The 26,532-nt window shown below is 37.8% G+C and overlaps 1 protein-coding gene across 1 annotated transcript in view; it reads right to left on the reverse strand.

The window, feature by feature from the left end:
• Positions 1-26,532, reverse strand: part of IMMP1L (inner mitochondrial membrane peptidase subunit 1) — a 34,884-nt gene that overhangs the window by 4,351 nt on the left and 4,001 nt on the right. The window contains exons 2-5 of the mRNA XM_065839338.2: positions 14,673-14,810; positions 13,801-13,889; positions 12,826-12,952; positions 362-472 (exon numbers count right to left, since the gene is read on the reverse strand). Of these exons, the coding sequence (XP_065695410.1) occupies positions 362-472; positions 12,826-12,952; positions 13,801-13,889; positions 14,673-14,777 (432 nt within the window). The 5' untranslated portion in view covers positions 14,778-14,810. The remainder of the gene's footprint in view (positions 1-361; positions 473-12,825; positions 12,953-13,800; positions 13,890-14,672; positions 14,811-26,532) is intronic.

Below are 26,532 nucleotides of genomic sequence, written 5' to 3' on the forward strand. Positions count from 1 at the left end.
ACCATTTTGCAGAGGCAAGAATCAAATTGAGGATGGAATGTATAGTCAGTAGGGTGTATATGTGTGCGTGTGTGTGTGTGTTTGTGTTTTCACCAGGTTTGGATTTGCTTGCAAAATAATTCATTTAGTTTTCAAGGGCAATGACTGCACAAAGAGTGCTACTCCAATAACAAGTCCTCCCTCAAAGAAATGAACCCACTATTGCTGAATTCCCCTTTTACAGCAAGTGGCCGGTATGTTCAAGCTTTCCTTTACATTCGCTTTGGCCAGACAGTTAAGGACAAAAGTTTAATACCTAACAACCACGCATTAAAACTGTATTAATGACACTACTTTAGAAACCATAAATATATATATATACCTTAAAACAAATGCGTCCTCGTATCAGTCCGTAAGGAACAGGTCCATAGCACCTGGAGTCTGTAGAATTCCTGAGATTATCACCTTCTAACCAAACGTGTCCTTTAGGCACCTATGATTAAGCAAGATTGAAATGTAGAAAGAAAACAGAGCAGAATGGTATTAAGCACAGTTTGCTGTATAATTTTCTGATTTCAATGTTCTGTATTTCATGACTGTATAATGAACTAATTTTTTATTAAATCTAATAAGACAGTGCCAGATTTGGAGGGATGAGAAGGAGTGCTCCAAAGTATCTGTTCTAACATGTGCTCAAAAAACAATGGTTTGCAACAAAAAATCCAAAATGAAGATGTAAGAGGTTAGACCAATGTGACAGGGTCATTAATTTAATAGACTTCAAAAGAGGTCATTAGGATGTTGACTGAAAATCTGCCCTCCTGTCGCAGTAACAGCATGAACAGGGCAGCCACACACTCATCAACATCCTGGGGCCAGCACCAAGGCCAGACCTGTTAGTAGATTCATGATGAACTAACTGGTAATTGATTGTGACATCAATTACGAATAATCTCATCATTTTATCGGAGTAGGCTTGTCAAAGTTCTAATTAAGATCACAGTTCATTCTATGTGCAGGCAGAATCCACAACACATTATATTGTAATAATGATGATCGCAAAACAGCAAATCCCTTTTTGTAATTTGAAAATTAATGATGGTGACCTTATACTATATGACACAGACCTTTCATTGCCTATATATATTGTGCATTAACTCTACATTACTTACCATAGATTCATGGCATTCACAGACTGACTCCATGACAAAATGAAAAACAGCAACATAGCTGTATTAGTTACCTAAATAAGTATGAAGCTTTCATATATGACAAAGTTGCTACTGCAAGTCTTAAACTAAGATTTCATCTTGGAATATACAACATTATGGTTTAAAAAAAGGAAACATTTCAGATATAAATAACCTCTACATAAGTTACCAAATAAAAAACTTAGTAATTATTTTTCTAATCTGTTTTTGTTTCTGAAATTCCAAACCAGGCTGAAAATGTAAAAGTAGCAACATATTTTCAATCTATGTAATATTTAGCATGGACTTTAACATACATCTTTTTCAAAACCAAATATGTACTTGAAATATTACTATAACCATGGTTCAGAGAAAAATGTATGGAAACAGAAAAAGAAAAACCCAATTTCAAATGAAACTCAGAGTTTGAGCAGAATAAACAATGTTTTAGAAAGAAACCACATAGACTCATGAACATAAGATCCTACATCTACAGGAGTCAAGGATAACAGAGTAAACAAAATAAAATGCCACTCTAGTAGTAAAGTCTGGATGTAAACCATGAAGAATAAAACCAGGTCCCCCAGACAAACATCTGAGGAAGGTGCAGTTGAAGTTGTTGGGACTGCGAGGTCTCTGCCCAGGTAACACTTGCTGGGAGCCTTGTCTTTAAGAAGCCATTTAGGCTCTGGCTTAGTCGCGCTCCCGCCTGCCTTTTCCCAGAGCAGGGCCTGAGGATGTCACTGCGACTCAGCGTCCCTGTCCTGGGCTGTGCCAAACATCTGAGCCATGGATCAAGAGCCAAAGTTTGTCTCTGACCACGGAAAAAGAGATGCTCATCATGGAAAGCACACGTGAGCCCGTCCATCTTCTCCCAACCAGCCCATGTTACTCTGGTCCCCAGGCCAGAGCACGCACAGTCCTGCCTCATCATCATAGAATCCATACGTGGAGCTGCAGACCAGCAATATGCCTAAACCCCTTTGAAACGTACTGGTACTATCTCCTTCCGCAGTCCCCTGTGTGAAGGAGTGCCACCTTGTTTGTTTTAAACTGATCTGCTGGTTCTATCAAGGTCTTTTACGTCTTGCTCTCCCAGTCCTTAGCACACGAATTCCATCCTTGGCTTCTCTGCCACATTGCTCAGTTTGCAGGCTTTTCAAACTGCTGGCACGTGGGTAACAGACACTGGCCCAGGCTGCCCAGGGGGGTTGTGGAGTCTCCTTCTCTGCAGACATTCAAAACCCGCCTGGACACCTTCCTGTGTAACCTCATCTGGGTGTTCCTGCTCCGGCAGGGGGATTGGACTGGATGAGCTTTCAAGGTCCCTTCCAGTCCCTGACATTGTGATTGTGTGAAGGCTGGTTGGCTGCAGGCAGGTGACTCTGGTCCTCCTCCTCCTCCTACCCAAGCAGCTTTGCAAACGAAACAACCAACCAGCAGTCAATTAAAATACATAAATTTTGAAAAACACTATCCAGAGTCAAATGATTTGTGTAGAATATATTATACATCTCATCACATACAGACTGTTGCTTTTGATAGGTCTCCATTTGCAAATGTACTGACATCTGTTACTTTCCTCACATTCTGTGGTATACGGCCTGTTTAGAATGTCCAGCAGCAATTGTTAGGTTAGTTGGATTTTCATCTTCACTTATTCACCGTGTACGCACCTAAAGCCATCGCTGTGTCCACATTTGACACCCGAGTTTGTTTCTCAGGTGCACATCACAAAGCAAAGCAGCGTTCTGACCTTTCTGGTGCAAACTCTCCTGTCCAGCATCTACCAGAACTACAAATCAGACATCAAATTGCTGACGTTCTGAAAGACTATCTCAGCAAATATACTAACAGAAGAAGCACAAATTACTATGAAAGGAAGATATTTTTAACAAAATCAAAAAGCAAACCCACATTAAGATTTCACATTTCTGGAAAAGCGTCAGTTTTTGCGATGTGCTGCTGTTTCACACCAGGGCACCACCACCTCCCCTTCTACTTCACTGGTTCCCGCACCTTCTCACTTTCACCCATTCATGGGCAGAACATGAAGCTCATCTGTTACTATGTGAAATAAGGACCCACTCACAGCACAAACATATCTAAACAGATCTTATACCTTCCCATCTTTCTTCCATGCTCCAAACAAAATAATAAATGCTTTTGCCACTTGTCACCTATCAGTTACTACTTCTAACACTACTACTACTTACTTACCTAAACAAAATGAGTTTAGTTTGCATTCCAGATGATAGAACATTTGCAATAAAGTATGTTCCTGTATCCTGAAATTCACCACTTATAGTAACTTGCATAGTTCATGGAAGGTATGACAGGACCCTATACCTCTAAATTTGTCACTAAAAGTACTGTCACAATGTATGATTCATCTAGAGATAATACAGTATAATACCTTTGTATGGTGCCTGTCCATCATCTAGGCACTTCACTACAACCTAGAATTAAGAGAAGCGATAAAAATCACATGAATTACATGAAAATGTAAAACCAAATACCAGTGACAGGCCATAATCATTAATTAAAAAAAGTTGTTTACACCCCTTTCAAATAAAGGCTAAAGCCAGAATCCTTCAAGGGCTTATGCACCGAGATATTTCTAGACCACATCGCTCTGATTCCAATGGTATTACACATATTGAATAAAGTTAACTTTGAGTATCAGCCTTTGCAGAATCGGGACGCAATGTGAAACACCTCAAAGCTATGCAAGCGCAGCAGCTGGGCATAAGTTACCTTTTTAACCAAGTTAAAAAATAACTATTGAAAACTTGTAGTAACAAATGCCTCAGCAACCCTTGTGCCTCTGGTTTTGTGCAGATGATCTGCGGATTGATTTCCAAGGAGCAGCAGTTCTCGGGCAGAACCGGTTATCTGGGGTGCAGCTCATATGCATGAGAATACAGGACACGGATCAGACACACGACTCTTCCCCCGGCTCCCTTCCCAAGCTCTGAGGGCTCTCGTACAGGAACACACAGATCAGAAAAGCAAAATTATCATTTAGAACAACTGAGCTTGTAGCAGGAACTCCGTTTCAGCTCAAATAAGCATCTTTCACTGCAGCAAACCGGCTGAATTCTCAGGGCTGTTGTCATTTCCTTAGCAGCATAGTTAAGTGGCAAAAGTTAAGTACACGTCAAGTATTTCATGCACTTGTTAGCATAAAATATTACATAAATGTGGAAGGGCCAGGGGAATCAACAAAGAATTCTATTCTTTTGGACTTTTTACATACACCAAAGTTTGAGTAACCTCACTAACTTCAAAACCAAGAGATGAGATGCCTGTGCTCTAGGATGCACATTAGCTGGCATTCTAGAAAACTAACACACTGCAAATAAGATTAAGAGATTAAATTATCTGCCTCAAAAACATCCCCAAACTCAACTAAATGATAATAGGCTTTTGTGGTTTGGGTTGGTTTTCCTGGTTTGGTGGGGGCTTTTTCTTTGTTTTGTGATTTTGGGCGGGTACTAAAGATGAAGAAATACGGATTTTTTAATAAATAAATGGAGAATTATAAACATGAATCTCTCTCAATCTCTCGGAATTCCAAACAGTCTGTGTTTGTCAGAGAACACCAGCATGTCCAATCAGCTGGGAGCAGATGAAGTTTGAACTTTGCTAAGGTCACAGGTATTCACATCACCTCCAGCAATATCAACGTTTCCAACTTAAGAACAACTTTAAATCATTCCCATCTTTTCTTTTCAGTCCAGAGGTTCCTTCTTGAGCTATGATAAGAACTAATCTCAGTGATGGACAAAAGAATAAAGTCTGCAAGTTCTCATCTATCCCTAGTAAGGTCTATTTAAGTGCCTCCTACTTTGGTACAGGCAACAAATGTAATTGCTTCATGGCCTGCGGGTGTTCACTTAACAAAAGAAGCTTTTGTGAATAAACCACAGGTGTTACCTTTCTTGATTAAAGTGAAATATGATGAAAGAATCCACAATATCAGATGACAAATTTACTAAATACTGATTAAATTGCCTTATTTAAGTAAATTGCATCTAGTTAGGATAAAATATACACCATAGAAATGCAGGAGTTCGTTTTATCACTCTATACTTAAAGTCTCATATAACTATTCCTCAATCCTTTATTTATTAATTCGGAACCAAGAGTGAATAATGCTTAACAGATATTCTTTTTTTAATGATCCAGTTGCTCTAGGCACCACTTCTGTAGGCTTATTGTAAATGTTGTCTTTATTAAGGCTACCACCTATATAAAACCCGACAACATTAATTAGCTCAATATTTTCAAAATCAGCATAAGCATTTACATTTCCTTTTTGTGCTGGAAAAAGCTGTGAAATGGTGGAGCTGTGGAGCACTAACAGTACAGCACATCGTAAATCAACATATTCTAAGTATCACTTAAAGGCTGAATTACCTGGAATTTAATACTTCTTAAAATAATAAGAGAGACTGAATTTACATTAAATCATTGGTATTTCCAAACAGTTTAGCATTTTCCTTTTATTTATTGAACAGTTTAAGCTGCTTATGAATAAGACGTGATGTACGTGGCCCAGTTTGTTCAAATACACATATTAAACAGAATACATAATGACCTTGGTCCAGCCAATTAAAAAATTACAATGAAACACTAAGTTTTTATACAGAAATTAGATTTACTGTAATGAAATATTATGAATTCATTCTCCATATTAAGAGCCATCAGTTGTTTTAATAGAAAATTTATAAAAACATATATGAAGACTTGTCCACCTTGAAGTTTTGAATCAGTTATTAATCAATATTAAAATCACATCACCTTCATTGGTAGCAATGTTAAATCACATGCTACAAGGAAACCAGGGTGTATGAACTTAGATCAGTGTTATAGTGATCTGCCAAAGCATTAATTGGTTCTCTGAATGTTTGTTTGTTTTCTAACCATTATTGCTCCTTCTACACTGTGTGTAAGGCACAAATAGCTGCTGCTCTTCCTGAGCTCACTTACGTGGAACTTCAAAGGTTTGATCACTGTACTCACTGCTCCGTGGCATTGGTCACAGAATTTTCACATTAGAAATATCATTACTGGTCAAATGAAGAAAAGATGCGCTTTCTCTCAGTATCACTTGTTGCCTGTCGCAAAAGTTTCCAACTGCGTTAAATGATAATGCAAACATGCATTGTTTACTTCTATAAATATTCTCATTTACTGTTCAGATCTAGAGCACGGTGTTAAATATGCTGATCTGAAGCAGCCTGAAAAGCTATATATCCAATTCTAAAAATCTCTAGGGGCAACTACATTTTCTGTATTATCAGCCATCACTCCTTTTCTAAAAATATTATCAGTTAAAATTAAAAGTTAATAACATAGATGATCTTTCGAGGTCCCTTCCAATCCCTGACATTCTGTGATTCTGTGATTAAGAAAACCTAGGAGCAAATATTACTGTAATGAAACAGATTTCGGATACACTTTTTACAACCTCTCTTTTTGCATGGTTCTCTTTTGAAAACAAAATCACTTTGCTTTAAGTAGTGAAAAGATAATTGAGCTTTTTAATCCACTACAGTTTTGAAATGTTCATCTTTTATAGATGTTCACAGGCCAAAACTTTAAAAAAACCACAATCTCATAGCTACATCTAGGAAGTCCTGAAGAAAAAAATCCAAATATCTCTGTGATTCATCAGTCCAGACTATTATTAGCTTTCTTGATCTATAGAAGAGCAATATTTTGGAGGAAAATATTGATTACAAAGCCAGCAAAGATTACTTAGCAGTTTGCATACACTTTTCTCACAGCAGTCATTAAGAAGGATTTGACTCTTTTCTTTTCCAGAAAACAGATGATGTAACAGGGTGACCCTAAAGTGTAGGTTTGAGAACAAAAATCCCACAGGTTCAAATCCCAACTGGAATTTACTGGTTGAAACACAAAAGCCAATACCATTACTGGTGTGCCCTGGACAAAGGCAAACCTGTACAGATGTAGCTATTGAGCCTGGTAGCAACAATGGCCAATAAACACCCCAAGTGGGGTTAAGGAATCAAAAGCATCATCTGCCAGCTCAGGCACAGTGACCTGGATCTCTGCTCATCCATCTAAGGCCTCAGCTCTGCATGATTTGACCATTTACAACAGTTGGAAGGGTTTAGCTAGTACCTATAGAGGAGGAAGAAAATGAAACAGGTCCTTCATCCAGATGCAAAGTTGATGTAGGCAGACTAAAACTTGTGCTCAAAATCTTCACCAAGTCCTCAAGTAGTTGGTTTCATCATCCTGAGCAGCTCCCTAGAAGTTATTAGTGAACTCGGCACAGAGGAATAGCAGAATCATAAAACCCAGAAGGTTCCAACTGATCTGACCAGTACAGCCAAGACTCTAATCCAGACAGGAAAAGCATCTAGTGCTATGGAGTCAAATGAGTGATCTTGAAACAACTGTCCCTCAAATCAACGAGGAGATTTTTTTAATGGCTTTTCCTTCAGGACTGAATTGGCTGAACAGAAGAAGCAGGGCAAGGTGTCAGAGCCTGGGCAGTGCTGTCCCCACCCTGGGGGGGCTGCGCCCACACTCCAGACCAGCTGATATGGGGGAGATGTCTCGTCTTGGTTCAGACCATGGGGAACCAGGAGCAGTTTGAGGAGGATGTAAGAGACCTCAGTGGGAGCTGATCCAGGAGCTGTGTTTGAGCTGAGCCTCCCGCTGCTGGGCCCTGCCCAAGCTCCAGTGCAGACATGTTCATGTCCCCACCTCCCCGAGCCCACAGCCACCAGGACAGGCTGTGCTGAGCGGCACCAGTGCTGCTGGGTCAAGTCTTGCCAATCCTACTTTCCTGAAATATCAGCAACAAAACTACACAGGTAAAAACATTGATTCACTTGAGCAGAAGAAACCCTGGAAACATTAGGAAGTAGATTGATAAATTTGTGTTTCTTTTCCTTTGAATAATTTAGTTTTGATTTAAAATTACTTCTCAAAAGAATTCAAGATTAGCTCCCGTGATAAACTGGGATATAGAGGGATCTGCAAACTGAACAAATCTGCAAACTAAACAAATACATCAAATCAGTTCTCCTCTCCCACCATTTATCATACCTGCTGCTTAAAATTATGGTATAACTTTTGTCTTAAGCTGCTCGAATGCTAGAAATAAGAAGAGTAGGATATCTCCTTTTTCCTGAGCAGCAACTATAAAAACTTAGATGATGATCAAAATACTGAACCATGAGTGTAAATTAGCTATTAAGATACTAAGGACAAAGGAAAAAGAACTGGTATTTTGAGAACTTTATTTTTAATTGGTATTTAGGATCTTTTGAAGAGACTATGCAATGGTATTGAGCTCTCCAAAATATCAAACCACTCTTCAGTGCCTTACATTGTGCATCCAAAGTCTGTAGTACTGTCTAGTGATTAAAATATTGTGTTGTTTACATTAACATCATTACATTATTCTTGGTACCCACATAATATTCTTACTGCATTTGACAAGGACTGTTTAAGAGTTAATAGCGCTGCATGAGGCCACTTCTCTCATCTGCAAACACAGTAAGATGCATTATGGTGGGAATTATGTTAGCTCTGGAGTTAACCACAGGATGAAGAGATGCCATCTCCGCAATGAACCTCGTTTTAGCACAAGGTAAACATACTTCCCCCACATCAGCGAGTCTCGCAGCATTAGTGGTGTGTTGTGATTGATCACCAGCAGAGTGTTGCTGAGATATGGATTTGTATCTCAGCTTTTTATCACTGTGACTTGCAAAAGGCAGTTCCTTATTTACAGACTCTGGCTCTATTAAGTGACATTATTAGGTACTACTTTTGTTTAAGTGACACAAAGGCTTAGCATATTGGTGGTTTATGACATACAAGCTGTTTTAATCCGATGACTTACCCCTCACTTTTTCAATTTGTAAATAGGAGCTGCAGCACAAGAACATATGGTACTAAAGAAATTAAAGCTAAAGTAAATGGCATTAAAACAAATTCAAATATAACAATAGAATACTCAATCTGAATTATAAACCTGGATCTGTATTAAGACTTTTAAAAACAGGAAATAAAAACCTGAATATGAAAATTAACCTTTCAGGTGTTGGTGTTTTTTAAAGGCCATTTCAGGCATTTACTGTGATTGAGTAATTTCCTTACTAACACTCATTATTGAGATCTTATAGTTAAATGAATAAATCAGTCAAGATATTTTTTAATAACTGAACCTAGGTCTGAATACCACATTACTAAAAATTAGCTGTTTACCTTTTAAACTATTGCTTCTGATACAGTAAAAATATGTTATGCATTCTTAAATGTCCAGTACAGGAAATACTCTTGCTTAGATCTCCAAACACCACCATTGAACACAAAACCAAAAAACAGCCCAGCAAAACTGCCAGCCCAGTGCTCACATTCCATACCAAATATCAATAAAAAGGCAGTGCAATGAAATAGTACATTTTTCTAACTTTGTAATATTATAACAGCTTACTCCAAAAACTGCTTTCCTTGTCCTTTTCATGTAAATAGGAAGATTCTACTCATTCTGCAGATAAGCACCAACCTATTGCATATGAAGCATCATGTACCATAAGGGGTCCAAACCAAAGATGTTCCTAATGTACTTAGATTTTAACTTAAGCACATGCTTAATTTATACCAATCAATTTGATTTTTAATCTACAGGTATCTGCTTGGTTTTCTGCAGCAATAAAGTATCTCATCTGTGTAATCCTACAGAGAGCAAGCTGTAAACAGAGTTATCCATTTTCACATCTCTATGTAAGCCATCCTGAGAAGGATATTCATGAATGAAACAGGATTTGAAACAGGATCCGATTTTAGCACTCTCTTAGGCTTCAGAATAAGAGTCATGTATGATAGTGCTTCCAAACACAAAAATCCCTAACTTAAAATCTAAAATACACCAACACTGGCACAGTAAATGCAGATTAAGCACGATTCCTACTAAGATGACTCTAAGGATTCTCCTTTTGAGGTGACGAGAAGGAGCAGCCTAGAGGTGGTTCCCCCTCAGCCATGTTCAGTATGTTTGTTGTACATTATTCTGACATCTCCAGTAACTTGCAAACTCATCATATCTAACCGTTAGCTGGCAAACAGCAGCAAAGAATGAGACAGAGGTTCAAATACCCAATTCGACAATATTTCTGGCATCGGATAATTTACTGTACTGTGTAAGTTTGCAAACATGACAACTATTTGCTGTCAGTCCCCAAAGCAGAGAGAAGGCAGTCAAGGAAAGCTGGTGACTTCACTGACATAAAAACAAACAATCCCTCGACTCTCTACACTTTTGAGTCACTGCATCCAAGTACCACTCAGAGGCTTCTCAGGTTAAAAAAAGGCAATTAGTAGCCTAATACACACACTGCCACTCAAGGCAATGTCCAGGCTTTGCTCCCTTGACAAGTGCCTGCGGTTGTATCGTCCCCTGGCAGCCCGACAGCCCCATTTGCGCTGCAATTGCGCCAAGGCCGTTCCAGAGAGTTTTGACAATATATTTTCAAAGGCCCAACTCAGGGTTCTCAGGGAAGTACCAACAAAACAAACAGCCAGTTCTCTGTACATCTGTGGCTGCTATTTGCTTTGAAGAATTCTGTGTTTGAATTAAAAGTTGGTACACAGTGGTTCACTGAAATAGGGAATCTGAGTAGACAGCTCCCTGAAAACAGACACATCTCCCCAAGAACAATTTACTTAGTGAGTAATCCAGTGTAAGTTATGAGCATAAAGTGCAGATGCCTATGTTGAGAATATACTCTTCTGTAAAGGAAGTGTCCCCTGAACAGATGGAAAGATCTACCTCTTCAACAACCACTAAAGATAGGAGGAAAAGATAGGCACTAACAAAAGGAAGCATTTCCATTTAGATAATTTCTCCCCCTAGATACAAGCGATGATGTAAGAACTAAGAAAGCTTGGATGTCACTTTGCTGTATTGCCACACATTAGCCTTTACAAAAAACATATACAGGAAAACAAGAAGTGGACCCTGCATCCCCCAGCCTCTCATTCTCCTTATGTTTTAAATTAAAATTGAAGACAAAAAATCTTATGCCAAGGGCAGAAATTGTTCTGCTGGATATTCACTGGATCACCTCAGGGTTTCCAGAAAGGCTGCCATCCTCTTAAGTAAAAACCTTTCCCAAACTTCCTTTCCAAGACTCAGACAAGTGAGGAAGATGCTCAGAGGAATTCAGTTTGCATCATCCAGCAGCGTACACAGAATTCAAGTTTCCATTACCAGTCAGTCTGCTCTGGGAAACTCTTATTTCCTCTAAATTACTACTCCTATAGGAGCTAGAAAATTTCTTCAGCTTGGTAAGAAAGGTTGGTTGGAATCGTATGGTTGGGTTTTTTCCTTAATTAATTCGTAACACAATTTGATCTATGGAAAAAAAAGCAAATGCCCTGTCTTCCTCTTCAAAACCTAACAGAGAATGAGCTCCCTCCTTCTGCCCAGGGGTGACAGCAGTGTGACAGAAGCTCCAGTGGCACTTGATCAGAAGGGCAGATTAGAGGCAGGAGCCTGAAATGTTTTGCCTTGGCACTGGAGCAAAAGAAACAACAAATTCAACCTCTCAGAACAGGGTATGAGTGGTGTCCTTACCTTGTGGTTCTAGGTCTTGACTAAATCCAGACACCAAATCTAGACACAACATTGCCAAGAATTTTGTCACTGGTTTTAGTAAGGACGGACTCCAGCTGCTGCATACAAAAGCAGCAAGGGTACCTGAAGTGCTGCTGATGATGCTGGTTGTCCTTACGGTAGCTAAACTCTTTAAAGGATTTATCTATCATAAATGGTACCTGGCTGCAAGGAGAGTTCCTTGTAATTCTCCACCTTCACACCACAGGACTTAAGTCATGGGCCTCACATTAATTCTTCTTATGGTAATTGTGAGGATGAAGTGGATATGAAAAAACAACAAAATATTTTTCTTTTAAGATTCAAAACACCTGTGCAAAACCTGATGTCTCCACAAGGTGCTGAACAGAGGTACTGGTCAAACATGCAATTTCTCATCATTTTTGTAATGATGACAGCCTAAAAAAGAAGTTGCTGAAAACATGTCACAAATCTTTCTGAACTTCTTGAAGCCTGTCTGCACAAAGTAAGCATTAAGAATATTTTTTCCTTCTTATTTTATCTTGTACCTGACTTTTTAGATAAGTTAGAAGTACTACCTTTCCAACCATACTCAGAAGTTACAATTTTGTTTTATTGAAACAGAGAGATACACTAAAGTATTATTTTGAAAGCAAAATCCTCAAAACTATTGCAAAGACAATTTTTTCACTTCTTACTGTTTAAAATACAGAAAGAGTTTTGCCTTAAGACCTTGAGTCTGCCATTGGTAGTGCACTTTGTGCTGAGAATTTTGGCGTCTTCCAGCAGAGAAGACGACCTAAGCAAAGGGCAGAGCAAAAATATCATCTGCCTACACTTCCTACAGAAACAAAAGACACTGGGAACGACAGCTTGCCATAAACAGAGCTTACAACATTTTACTGTACATACAGAAGAAGAAGAACTTACAAACATGATAAGACTCAAATACTGCAAATCCTTTACAAACTACCAAGCCTACTTAAGTAAGCATTAATTTACAAAGCAAGAAACTCTAATACTTACATAGCTGTGACTCTTAAGGAAATCTGAAGGGTTGCTTGTGCAGACTTTATCCCCTTCCAAGCCAATTACTCTTTTACAGATATTTGATTTGGGGTCATTTGGGCTTTTCACAATTACAATATCTCCTCTGAGAGGAAAAAAACAGAAACAAAAACAAACAGAAGAACTCTTAGGTACAAACTATTTGGCTGAATACGTGTACATCAACGTGTATACTTCAAAAATATTCACATACATACTTCTGCTGAAAATTTTTGTGTACAATTTTGGTTTTTGTTTTCAGTTTTATTCGCGGTGTCTTTTTACACGCAGGGGGTTTTTTTATCTACACTTGGAGACATTATTTGTTACTTAGATCATTTATAAAACATTTAAAAATACATTTTAATTGATTCTGTGTTCTTAAATATCACTGTTCAAATGTTATTCTTCCAGTGAAACTTCAAACATTGGAGTTTGTAAGACCTTATATTACTTATGCCTCCTGATTATACACACTGGATTGTACAGTGAAACAGCCCACAATAGCAGGGGCGAGGGCATTGAGCCTCCTGTGCTCTACAGCACAGTTATAAAATTACACTTGATAAATGATATTTACAACATTTGGTCACTTTGCTAACAACCCACCTGTGCACAGCAATACCTACAGCTTGGTTTTTGAGATGAAACTGCTTGGAGAGGGGAAGTTACAGTCACACAATAGAACGGGTTTAGGAAAAAAAAAAACAAGGGGAATTTTTCAATTTTTTGGACAAAGCTGTAAAAGTGATGTGGACTTTATCCTAAATGAATCCTGACAGGTTGCTCAGTGGGCTGTATGTGCTGATTACTTTGGCTTCCATCACACACAACGAGAGGAGACTTATGAAAAAAACCACAATTTAGAAGCAGAAGAACATAGGGTAAATAAAGAACGGACAGACTGCAGTTATTAACTGAATGTAAAATCTAGTCTAAAAAAGAGAAGCGTACTTTCGAATGCAATAAAAGTGGCGGCTAAGGGTCTCCGAAAAGACAATATCAGAATTTTGAATGGTTGGTTCCATTGAAGGTCCAGAACACTGCAAATTAAAAATAAACGAGAAAAAAAAAATTACTATTTCCAATTACTTTTATCTAAAATACATTAATATTCAAAGTATTTGCTACTAAATTAGAAAACATGTAAAGAACACTTAAAGTGAGATCCTCAAAGGAACATTTGCTATGTGTAACAGGTGGGGGCAGCTCATAGAGCATCTCTAACTGCTACAGCTCCGGATGCGCTCAGGACGGGTCCTGAACCGCACAAGGTGCCATGGGCCCCTGCAGATTTATTTCTGTACCCCATCTGCAGGGAATTATTAAGAGCACCCGGAGCTCTGTGACCTGACCCCTCGCTTCAGCCTCTGCAGAAAGGAATCATTGCAGAAGCTGCAAGAGCAGCTCACGGCAAAAATCCGCTACGGCCAACAGCAGCATGTGCCACGTTTAGAAACAGGGAGAAGGGGGAGGCAGCATCGACATCCAGAAATCTGCCCAGGGTTGGAAACAGAAGCATTTCCTATGGCATTATTAGGGACTGCAGGCTTTCTGGAAGAATGTACTCTGCAAAATGCTTAATCACAGTTTCCCATTTGCTTCAGTGATGCCTCGAGCACTAACTCAGCAAAAAGGACAAATGGCTGAAGTAGAAATGACTTCATAAAGGCCAGGCCTGCGTTCAAAAAATGAGGCATTTACTAAACACTTTAAAAAGGCATAAAAAAAAAATGAAGAAAGCTGAAATATTGGCATTATCACACAGAACAATTTCAGTATCATAGTTTTACTTTCTTGTAAATGGCATGAAAAAGAAAAGTTACCACAACAATTCCTCCAAGGTACTCAAAGGCACAATGCGCTATGCAGCCATATTGCACAGTGTAGCCAAGAAATCGAAAGGCTTTTCCTAGGACATTGCGAAGCATGGCACAGTGTTACGTCCTTCGGCTGCTTCTAGTCTATAGTAAAACAGAAGAACATCATTTATTTGATAACAACCAACCTAAAATTTACAAAACTATCTTTTGTATCTAACAACTGATGGAAAAGAATTAAAAAACAAACAAACAAATTGAATAAAACCAACAAACAATCAGATCTATGTGAGGAGATGAATACAGTTTAAACTCAAATTAAGCAGTTTTTAATTTACTATGCAGAGCCTTCTATGTGTACATTCTATTGATCTTTCTCACCAGCTCACTGGTGAGATTCAGTTGAGTAGGAGCTGAAACAAAAGAAAGCAAATAATAATTTAAAAACCCCACCTTTGCCAAATATAGAGAAACTAATGGGAGAGAACAGTGTCAGTGCTCACTGCTGACCCCACTGAGCTTTTACTCCAGGTTGTGGCCAGGCTTACCTGCCACATGTCTAAACACCTGCAATAGTTATGAGAACACCCTCCTCTCCACCAGGTTTGGCCAAATGGAACCTGGAAAGCTGTAATCATCCCTCAAGATGCAGGCTTTGATTCCTGACTGGGCCACATATTGTAACTCAGATGCAGTTATTTATTAAATGACACGTGAAAGGGTTGTTTTAATTGTGTGAAGACAGTGCAGCTTAAATCACTGGTTTTCTTAACACTGAGCACTCAACAGCAAAACAGAAAAGCATCAAACCGTCTGAAATGAAGATATTTCACAACTGAAATTACATTTGCAGAAAACTGCAGCAATCAAGCATTTAACCACAACCTTAGAAGCGAACTGACAATCAAGCAAATGAAAAAAGGCTTGAAGAACTAGACAAAATTAAGGACAGCGGAGTCCTGAATAGCTTGCCTAAGTAAGACTACACTGGAAAAAGAACAGAGTTGTTGGTAGGAATTCTGGAGGTTTTGCAGAGCTTTCTTTTGATTAAACTTAATTTACAAAGCACTTGCATATAGAAAGAAGGCATTAGGTCCTTCTGTTCTGTTACAGTACAGCGGTGGATGTTGTGCAGCACAAAAGACTGCAAATATTTTCTGACCCCTTCCCCCAAACATTTAAGTGAAACTCTGATGACTAGATGTAATTCCTGCAATGCTAATCTAAAATATCTTCTTGCCCCAGTTCTTAAGATTTATATATATTTATATTTAAGGATGTAGAAAACACACATACTGAACTAACTGAAGCAATTTTAGAATATGCAAGAAACATATTCCCCCTGAACTCAGTATCAACTTTATAATGAATTAAAACCACGGCAGGATTTCCTTCATTTATTAAGATGTGTTAAATGTAGCTTGCTAAAGAACTGCAGTCAATTAAAAAATAAAATAAAAAAGCTCTGTGTACAATATGCTCTGCTTAACAATGAAGTAAAGACCGCCGCTTCTATATTTCATGATGTTTTGCTATTTAAGTGCAGGAATTTAGAAGTGTGTAGTTTTACTTGCACAACTGTCTCTACAATGGGAATTTTGCCTGAATACAGTCAAAAGTAGCTTTTGTTCTTCTCACTTATTATTTCTAATTAAAAGACAACCACTCTTCTGGGAAAACGTTCCCTACCAAGCTTCAAAAAATACATACTTGCCTTTTTTTTCAGAAAAGATCTCCAGAATAAATCCACCTAGACCAGTCTGTGATTCATCACCCTTAAGATTAGCTGACAAGTTTCACGAACCAAAATCCAGCAGAAAACAGAAAAGTATTGAATTTTTTCCTTAGCCCGTGCAGTGCCCAGCACATGGACTGACACCCTGAGGAAACTCTTACAGCAAAATCTATTTTCAGCAGAATTTATTTGGGTAGACAGATGAGCGGTTTGCTCTTCTCAGGCCAGTGCGCTCTGAAAAGCACAGATTGACTCTTTGCTCTCAGGGATCCAGAACCCCTGTGAGCCCAGAAATGTGTTACAGGTGACAAAAGGAAGATGGAGCAACAGCAGATCAATTAGTGCCACACAACTAGTGTGAATTAACGACCACAGTTATCTTCTGAGAGAAGTTCATCATCAGTACTTCCTAGAGCCCCTGCTAGCAAGGCAGCCTCACATTGCTGCTCAGGTGAGGCAGGCAGAAAAATACTGCACACCCATCCTGTATTTCAGATCCATGCTACTCAGAAACTTTATATTAATATCAGAAGAATGTACAGAATTCAGGCACTTGTGGATATTACAGGTAAAAAGGAATTGTGTAGACATTGTGTTACATTGGCCGGAGCAGGTAGATGTGGAATGGAACGGTAACAACAGGCTCACTAAGAGAAAACGTAAGCTTCTCATGCCAAGAGCTATCAGGCTATGACTAAAGTATTTTTTTATTATGAAACTGCAAACAACTGCTATATGTCTCTGAAAATAAGTTTCAAACTGATTGCAACTGATTCCCTGTTGGACTCTGGATGGCATGGACTTCCCTGTAGGTACACTGAACACACATTTGTCTCTGATGTCTCCGAGTGACTCTGAATTAGGAGGGATACATTTGTCAATTATTCAAGGGAACGCAGGGTTCCGGGTGAGCTTTACCTACTGCTGGAGCTGTCACAGTATAGAACTCACCACAAGGACAGTACATGGTGAAGAGGTCTCAAATTTTGTTCCCAGTTCTCTTATAATAAATTCTTAACCCCTGAGACACGAATTTCACTCATCCCAGTTTATAAATGTGGCACAACGGATTTTTTTAATGCTCCAGCTTGTCAGGTGCTCATGATGATGAAAAATTCTTACCTCTTATATAATGTTCTTTATTACTACACAAGTTAATTTCAAATTAAGTCATATAAGGCTTTTTATTACTACACAAGAAAGTTGATTTCAGATTAATGTATATATGTAGTACATGGATTATACACGGCTTGAACCTAACAAGACAACTTCGGAGGACTGGGGTTTGTTTTTAACATTATGGTTCATCTTTAGACATATAATGTTCATTCCACAGAGTAACTACAGTCCTGAGAGTTTCCCTGTAGTTTGAAGTAACATCTAGTCAGTAAGTACATGGTTGTAGTAAGAGTAGAGCCCAGTCCAAAAAGCCTGACTAGTTTATTTAAAAAACAAAACAAAACCAAACTATTATTTCTTACAATTGTTCTAGCTTAAGCTTGAGTAAAATATAATTCTGTTTGTGCACAAAACTATTTTTCAGTAATTTTTTAAGACAACGCCATACTGTTGATCACAAGAAGGTAAACAGCTGAACGTTTTCCACATCACACAATCGATTTTAATACAAAGCGCTGTCAGCAGGCAACTGCACCAGATACAGCATAAGACCATTAAGCACAATAAAACAAATTATTTAAGTCACAGGCCCCTTGAAAACTTAATGGATCTGTTGTATAAACATCCTTACTGCAGAACTATTGCCATAAAACCTGTTGTCATTACTTCCAGGTACTACTTACTATAGTAGGTAGCCGAAAATTTTATGTTGAGACACTTTTTTATACCAAACACAGACATTGATTTTAAAACTTACACATTCATATTCATCTCATAGAATACAATTTGGTTATTTTACAAGAACTGTCAAGTTTATCTCCTACAGCAAATAAAATGCAAAATGTAATTACTATTCTCTTCTGTTCCCTTTCCCTTACATTGCCAATGCCTCCATCATTTGATTTTTTTTTGTTTGTTTGTTTATAAAATTAATCACAGCTAGCAGGGTGGAAATCACTTTGAGCCTCATGAATGACATCCAAGAGATGGGAAAGGATTAGTTCTCAGTCGCTGCCAGTTATAGCGCCAGGTGGCTTTTTCTGCAGTGAAGGTGTTACCGATAATCCCATTACATTGGTACTAAATCTTGCAGACATCAAAATTATCACCAAGGTTCCTTTTCATCCCATCCTTTCCAAATGACTGGAAGTCGCTTCACCTGAAAGAAGTCAAATCCACATGCAGCTGCTGTTTTAGCAGCCAGCGGACTCCCTGAGAATGCCAATCGTGATCCAATTTCGCTGTGCTGGTGGCCCCCTATTCCCTGTCCAATAATACATCTGTTAAAAAATCCTACAGCTACAAATCAAGTTTAATCCTACCAGGGACCTCATGTTGGTCTTGTCTTCCAAAAAGGCAGCAGGCTCTGCCATCTATCTCTGCTAGTGTCTGGGGAATACTCTTTAAATCCCAGCCCTACTTAGAAGAATAAGCTAAGGATCACAAAACATGACCTCAAAAACCCTGATATGACTATATTCTGACCCAGAGGCATTCATTCTAGGTGAAGATTAGAACTTTGCATAATAAGATTACACAGCAAGTGAATGATATCAAGGGACTATCCATATGCAGCCGCCTGGTTTTCTATAGACGGCCTGTGCTCTGCAATATGCAGCGCAGACGAAACAGAGCTCGGTCTTTCTAGCTGAAATAGAATAGATTCACATAAATTAGTTGGCCATTTCCAGATTCCTAAATCCCCCATTACATCTTTTATTGACAGCTCCTGTGAGGATAGCACAAATGGTATTCTCTTTGTATTCGCTGCTTCTGTAACAATCCCACTCTGAGGGAGATGTACATAGGTTGGCTAGAAATTAGCATCTTGTTTGCTGTAATCTTTGGATTACAATTAACTGTGTACATAATAAAATTAGGAAATCAATGAGCAGATTTATCATTTCCAGATAACCAACAGATTTGTGTAACAGTTTAACATATGGTGTCAAATTTTTTAATGCAGGAAAATAGAAGTTCCAGCCAATGGAAGTGCGGCTAAACAAATTATTTGACTTGAAAATAAATAGATTTTTCACTATAATGAATAATTTCTAGTCACATTTGATTTATATAATGCTTCCTAATTCTGAATATTCATTGAATATTTAGTGATCATTTATCAGTTTTTCCTTAGCTTACAGAAACTCCTCTCCTAACACTCTCTGCTTCTAACCAGACACTTTTCTTCACACAAGGTGATCCTATAACTTGTACCATCTTTGTCCCAAAGAGTTATATTGAAATTACTTGGAAAAAATCTCAAAACAGGAAAAAAAAAAACACCTGCACACCTACTAGACTACTTAGATATTTATGTTTGAGCTGTTATTTATATTCAACTATTATTTTAAAACTTCTGCATGAAATCAGCTACATGTGCAAGTACAGTGGAGGGTGCAGGTCATGTTTATTGAGAAAGATTCTTCCCATATCAGATACACAACTTAATAAATACAAAATGTTTTAAATAATCTACTTATAATCTGAGGACTCCAAACATCTAAAGGAAAACAAGGAACAATTTTCAAAAGGTCTTTCTTTGCAGGGGGTCAGGCACAAATTGATTTTTATTTCTAGCTGTTGGTTTTCTCTAGAAGAAATACTGGGTTCAGACTGGCAAATCTGAAAAATGTTGGTGATATTCTGGAAGAGAAGGTTATTTTTGCACATTATCTCTACTCGACACTGGCAGTTTATCTCCAACAAGTGCTCCTTCACCCACTCATCTCAAACTGACAACGAGCTCAATCCTGTAAACATAAATTCACATAATGCAATGCTCTGGTTTTAAATAACTAAGGGCTACCTATATCAGAATGAGCAATTTTTCAAAACAGATTTCAAGCAGTTCTCACTGGTTCTATTTATCTTTGGGAAGCAACTCCTACCAATCCCACAACCCTGTATAAACCACTGTCTTAATGGTCAGATGCATTCCAGGGCTTCTGTCTTCCTCTGCAGCTCTACACACTCATCTCTGCTGAACAGCAAAATCCAAATAGCTGAGCAAAAGCATGGTCATACATGGCAAGTGCGAGCCTCTGAGGGATGCCCAAACATTCACTTAACAGTTCCCTCTAACAGTGTCAAAGGACAAACACCAAAGGTCTGACAGACAGCACAGTGAGTTTCCTGGTGACCGAGAAAAACACACCGTGTGTGTGACAAGGGTCAAATAACTATATTCTGAGTTATACACGCTTATCTTAAATTCATTTTCTTGAGACGTAGACATGTAAACATTTAAAATTAATTTTAATTAACTAAGAAAGAGTTACATGCCCAATTTTCACATTAGGCACTTCAAAAAATTATGACCTACAGAAACTAAAGTTGTCCATGGCCCACATGTCCCCTGCACTTCCCAGTGCTGATGCACCTTCTAGTAGCAGGCAGGTATTTTTGGATCTATTACTCAAAGCAGTGAACAGAAGAGGGGTAAATAATTGCCCTATGCACTGACAAGTAAAAAGGCTATTTACTTAAAATATTTGTCACTTCAAAGAGGATTGTTTGCTGGAGGAAACAAAACAAACAAATAAACAAAACCCCAACACAAACACACACAAACAAGCCCAAGAACAACAACAACAACAACAACAATAATAAACCACAAAACCAGAAAACCCTATTTACCATCAGCCAGACTGTTTAGAAAGAAATACAAGTGTCTTAACCTTATCCCCAGTGCTAGTCTCAGATTAGAATGCCATCACTGAAGAGTACTCCATGGTGGTTTACGAACACAGAAATCACACAATACGGGGTCTTCACACAACTAGTAAAATAAAGCTACTGTTAAATATTTGAAAAATTCAAAAGCAAAAAACAAGACCAGTTTTAGCACTGTCAGAAAAGATAACAATAGTAACAAGGAATATTTCTGTATATTCTTCATCAATACTTCCCAGTTCCAAGCATCATCTTCTAACGAAATATTTTGTGCATACTCTGCATTTAAAAATGTGTTAAAAAAACAGTAGAAAGGAAATACAAAGTGAGCTCAGTATTAACATTTTCAAGTTACCTGAACAGAAGAAAAATGCAAATCAACTGCTTGTCACTGCTATTATTCTACAAAAATTTTGACAGCTTTCCCAAATTTTTTTTAGCTATGAAGTTCTAAATACACACATGTACATGGATCCATAGCACAAATTGTATTTCACGTAAGTTTATGCAGTAAAAAACTGTGATCAGTACTTTTCTCATTGCTCACTACAATTTTATTAGTTACTTCTGAGCTAGTTTATGTATAAAACACAAGTTCCGTAATTTCTTCTGCACTTACAGACGCAAGTATTAAAAAAAGTTCCAAACATCAATAGATGAGTGCAATGATATTCAGTCTAAGTTAATCCCCAGACATCCAAATCCATGAATAAAAATTCATCAGTTTTAAATACACTGAGCCTATTAAGCAAGAACAAAAGCATATGCACAAAAGAGCTTTTAATATATTTCAAAGCCCACAAGAGCCATGGTCTCATTAAAATTATAAATTACACAAACATGGAATAAAGATTCAAACTGCAGTGCAGCTAAGCAGATTACAGAAAACCCCGCGTTCCATATGATAACACACCATGGCCCTCCCAGATGGGGGCTTGGAACAAAAAGGCCATCACTGCAGCTAGGGAAAACCTCCTTGTGATCTCTGGGTTCTGTTCAGCAGATGACAGCCAAATAATATGTTGATTATTCTGTTTGTGCTGCTAAGCTTGTAAGATGGAATAAAAGCGATATGATCTATTGTGAACTTGATGCTAATGTGTTGCTCCACTCAAATAATATACTGAATTTACTCTGAAACTACCTTTTTATCTGAGTTCCAGGTTTTAAATGCATGAACTAAAATAAAAAGCCAGCATAAACTATTATTTAATTTCATGGTTTAAAGTAAAAGATACATCTGGCACAATAATAAGTGAGAAAACTGACTACTTAGTGAATCAAATAAGTAGATGTGCCTTTCAAAAATTTAGCAAATTATTATAGGCTGAGGTGCAGCGTACCTGCAAGATATTGAGCACTCTCCAGCCCCACAAGCCGCTTTATCACTGATCCCAAATGCATTACCAAAAAGGGCATATGTGGCTTATTTTACCACAGCTAACCAGCCCAAATTCAAATTTCAAACAAGGACACAAGTACTTGTAAAACAGAAAAACAGGACAGAAACAATAATTATACCACTAATATCACGTCTCCCTGACCAAATAGCCTTCTTAGAAACCCTTTAAGTTTTTAGTAAGCGATCAGATTTTATTTCATCTAAGATTACTAACTTAGCTTGTTCCAAAAGCACACCATTTGGCTTGCCCTTCATAATCCATCGCCTTTTAAAAAGGAAAAGCAGTGACTAGTCATACAGCTCTTTTCGTAAATATTCTGTACATGATGAGAAGACTGATGATCTTTCTACCATTTAATGTTTGTCAACTTTAGGTCTCTTATGCCAGAAATGTTAAAAATTCTATTAAAAAAATAATCACTATGGCTTCGCAATAGCACGAGAACATCAATAGCAAACACTGTTCACACTCCTTGGACCAGTGGAAGCACAGCTGATAAACAGCGGAAACACGCAGCTCCAGAAGCATGCAACAGCTTTCTTGGAAACATAAACCTGTATTTAAAGGAAGCTCAATTACCTTTCTTCCTTTGCTAGGGACACAGACAGCTCTAATTCCCAGAAATAATGAAAATATGGAAACTGAAGGGAGATTACAGTCAAGTACACTTAAGTCTTAAGACTAAAAATTCATATAAATTACTTCCTCCAGAATGAGGCCCCCATTGCAATGAAAACACAGGTATTATTTTCATACAGAAACAAGTTAGGACCTTGAAAAAATTACTGAAGCTCACATTTACACTGGCAACCACAAACTTAAGTCTGTCCCATTTACAATAGAGTTCTGTAAGAACCAAGATTATACAAATAATATTATTGTATAAGAACTAAGATTATACAAATAATATGATTGCATAATCTTTGTTCCAGTTGTAATTCTGCAGTTACCAGTTACAGTATTGTTGTTTCTATGACCTTGATGATATTTCAGTTTCTCTCAATCTGTTGTAGTTTCTACAACTTAAAATATTAACTTATTTTTATTCATCTTACATACACACTCTCACACAAAATGCAAAATAGCACCTGGGGAAAAAAAAATCGTAGCAGCCATGCCACTCAAGCGCCTTCTTATGATGCATTTATACTCCTATAACCAAAACTTTTTTCATATTCTTGTGAAATTAATACAATAAAAAGGTTTCAACAGTAAAACAAACTTTTACAGCTACCATCACAGCACTAATATCTTAGCAAAAGCTAACTCAAGTCAACACAAACTCCAATGCATTACTGAGTCAATAATGATTTGCCTGGAGTAAAAGGTAACTTGAGAATCACCAGGTGATCCTCAAACCCTGAGGCACAAAGGAGCAGCTTGCTTAGGTAGCCCTGCTCCTAGACACATGCTTCTGAAATGGGATTCCAGCAAATACAGCAGCTTGAGCATAAAATCAACAGGCTCGGTACACAAGGTGGAAGAAGTTGAATCCATTGAGATAAAGAATAATGAAAGTTTGCTAAAATACAGATTGGCTACAAAAAGAATCCAGATACACAGTGTCTTCTACCTTTTATTTCCCCACAATCACAGTATTATTCCAAATTTGAAACAATATAGCTTTTCTTAAGTAGGCAGTAGTAGATCTGGCTTTTTATATTTAAAGTGAGTTTTACTAGATTGCTTGCTGGTGTTTCACTTAACAACATGCTGAAAGATCTAAATTTTAATTCTTGTCTACTTAAAGTCCAAAATGCCTATTTTTTCATCTACTCTTCAATGACCTAATTAGTTTACCATTCTCAACAAGTTCTTAAACAGCCATGATTCTTGAAAAGCAAGCAGCAATTGTGTCTCTGCGCTCAGCACAGGTATAATTACATAGCTCTGCAGAATTATTTATAGCAGCTCATCTTGGTTCATCCCCTGTTCTGTGGATGGTCTTGATGCTGTGAAACTAGATGAAGCCCATCAGATACATCTGAATGTTCCTATGACTCTGCAGTCTCTCATCCCCAGTGAAACCTGTGGATTGTGCATTTCCATGGAGCCACTGACCAACATCACTACTTGGGAAAGCCAGAACTAGCATCATCCTGAGCTGGATCGGTCACTGTATCACTATTCACAGCACTAAATGACTACATGTGGCTCCTCATAACACACCTGTATGCATTTCAGTTCAACCACTGCTCTTTTGCTTGTCTTTATCAGACTAAAGATTGAGTAGTTCATAAATCTAAGACAGAATAGGCAAAAAGGGGGAAAAATGCTTGTGAGAGGATATTACACTATCTGAAGTTCCTTCCACACTGGCAGTGGCTGAATAACCATGGCAACATTAACCTACCTGCCTGGAATATCGACGGAAGCCACAGTGATCAAATTGCACCATTGGCCAGGATACTGGAAAGCTGAGGTTACGGATTTGTGAGACTCACCAAGAAGTTAAATCCTTACATGCCAGCACGTTGGGGAAGATTCCGATCTCTACAAATATTGAGGCTTTGAGATTTACTCTCAGTTAACTCTTAGTTCATCATTCTACCACAGAGCAGGAACTTTCTGAATGTCACCCAGCCTGCCTGTCATTACCTTAGCAGATGCCAGAGCCAGTTGTCTAAAGCTAATCCCAAAACCAGTGTCAGCATTACAGATGCTACAGTTCAGCACAGGAGTCAGAAGTCACTTGTAAGTGCAGGAATAATTAGCAATAACATTTCCTTCATAGATCAGCCAGGTGGGTTTGTGCAACTAGAAGACTTGTGACCCAGATTTTCTTTGCTTTTAAATTCGAAATCTACTGCGGAAGTATTTCTTGTTGAAACATTATTGTTTGGTTTTGGCTAACATTAGAAGAGAAGGAAAAATCTCCATTATGAAAACTCATTAAAAATGTTTCAGCAAACGGACATGAGCTACAGTGTTAAAAGAATTCTGAAGGTGATGATGGCCATGGGCAGCCCTCAAAGTACTTTGCTAAAGCATTTCAGAGGTCTCAGGTCTCACAATACTGCAGAGATGATGGACAAAGAATAGCTAAAAAAAGAGAGTATTCTATAAAATCCCACAATGTAGGTGAGGAGCAAAAATGGCCTGTATTCCAGCACCTCCTGATACTGTAGATTTGTAATAGAAATAACATGGTTATTTGGAATAATGCCTTTGAAGACTAAAAGCCCTAAAAACTTAGCAGAAAACATCACCCTTTTTTGAAATCTGAGATGTATCATTTCTTAAACTTTGTAATACCAGCATATCAGGAAAAAGTGCTATAGCAGCTATAAACTAATTTGAATGATACATATATTTTTACAGATATTCAGTGAAGTTTGGGCTCTAAAAGCACATGTAATATAAGTTAATTTGTACTTTTGCATAAACTGCACTAAAATAAATTATACTTGAAAAGTCACAGGTATTAACCTTTCCATAACTCGTAAGTCCCTACATTATTTACCTGGCTTTAGAAATGCCTATGTAATGAAATATGTGCAGATACAATTGAAAGACAAAAAACGAAGACTCAAAATACCAAAGCATTTAAATTATGTTTTCCCAGTTGAAACGCAAAGTTACCTCTTCCACTGACATGCTGAAGTGACTTCAAGGGCAGCCATTCGTATTTAATTTTAAATACAATTCTGGATGTTAAGCATCTGAAAAGGCTACAATCAACCTGCCTTAATTTCTAGTTTTTAATCCTGAAGTTTTATATGGACATGGAACCCAGTATGGAAAATGATACAGAACATCAAAAGCCATAACACAAATAATACTACTTTTCTAGTTGTTCAATTGGGGTTTTTTCCCATTGCTTTTAGTCCTATCTTACAATATTTTTAAATTGATACGATTTCTTAAAAAAGATAATACCTCTTTTTATCATAAACAGAAGAAAAATAACCTCTATGAAATATACCACTAATCT

The sequence above is a fragment of the Patagioenas fasciata genome, chromosome 5 (assembly GCF_037038585.1).
Source record: "Patagioenas fasciata isolate bPatFas1 chromosome 5, bPatFas1.hap1, whole genome shotgun sequence".
NCBI lineage: Eukaryota > Metazoa > Chordata > Aves > Columbiformes > Columbidae > Patagioenas > Patagioenas fasciata.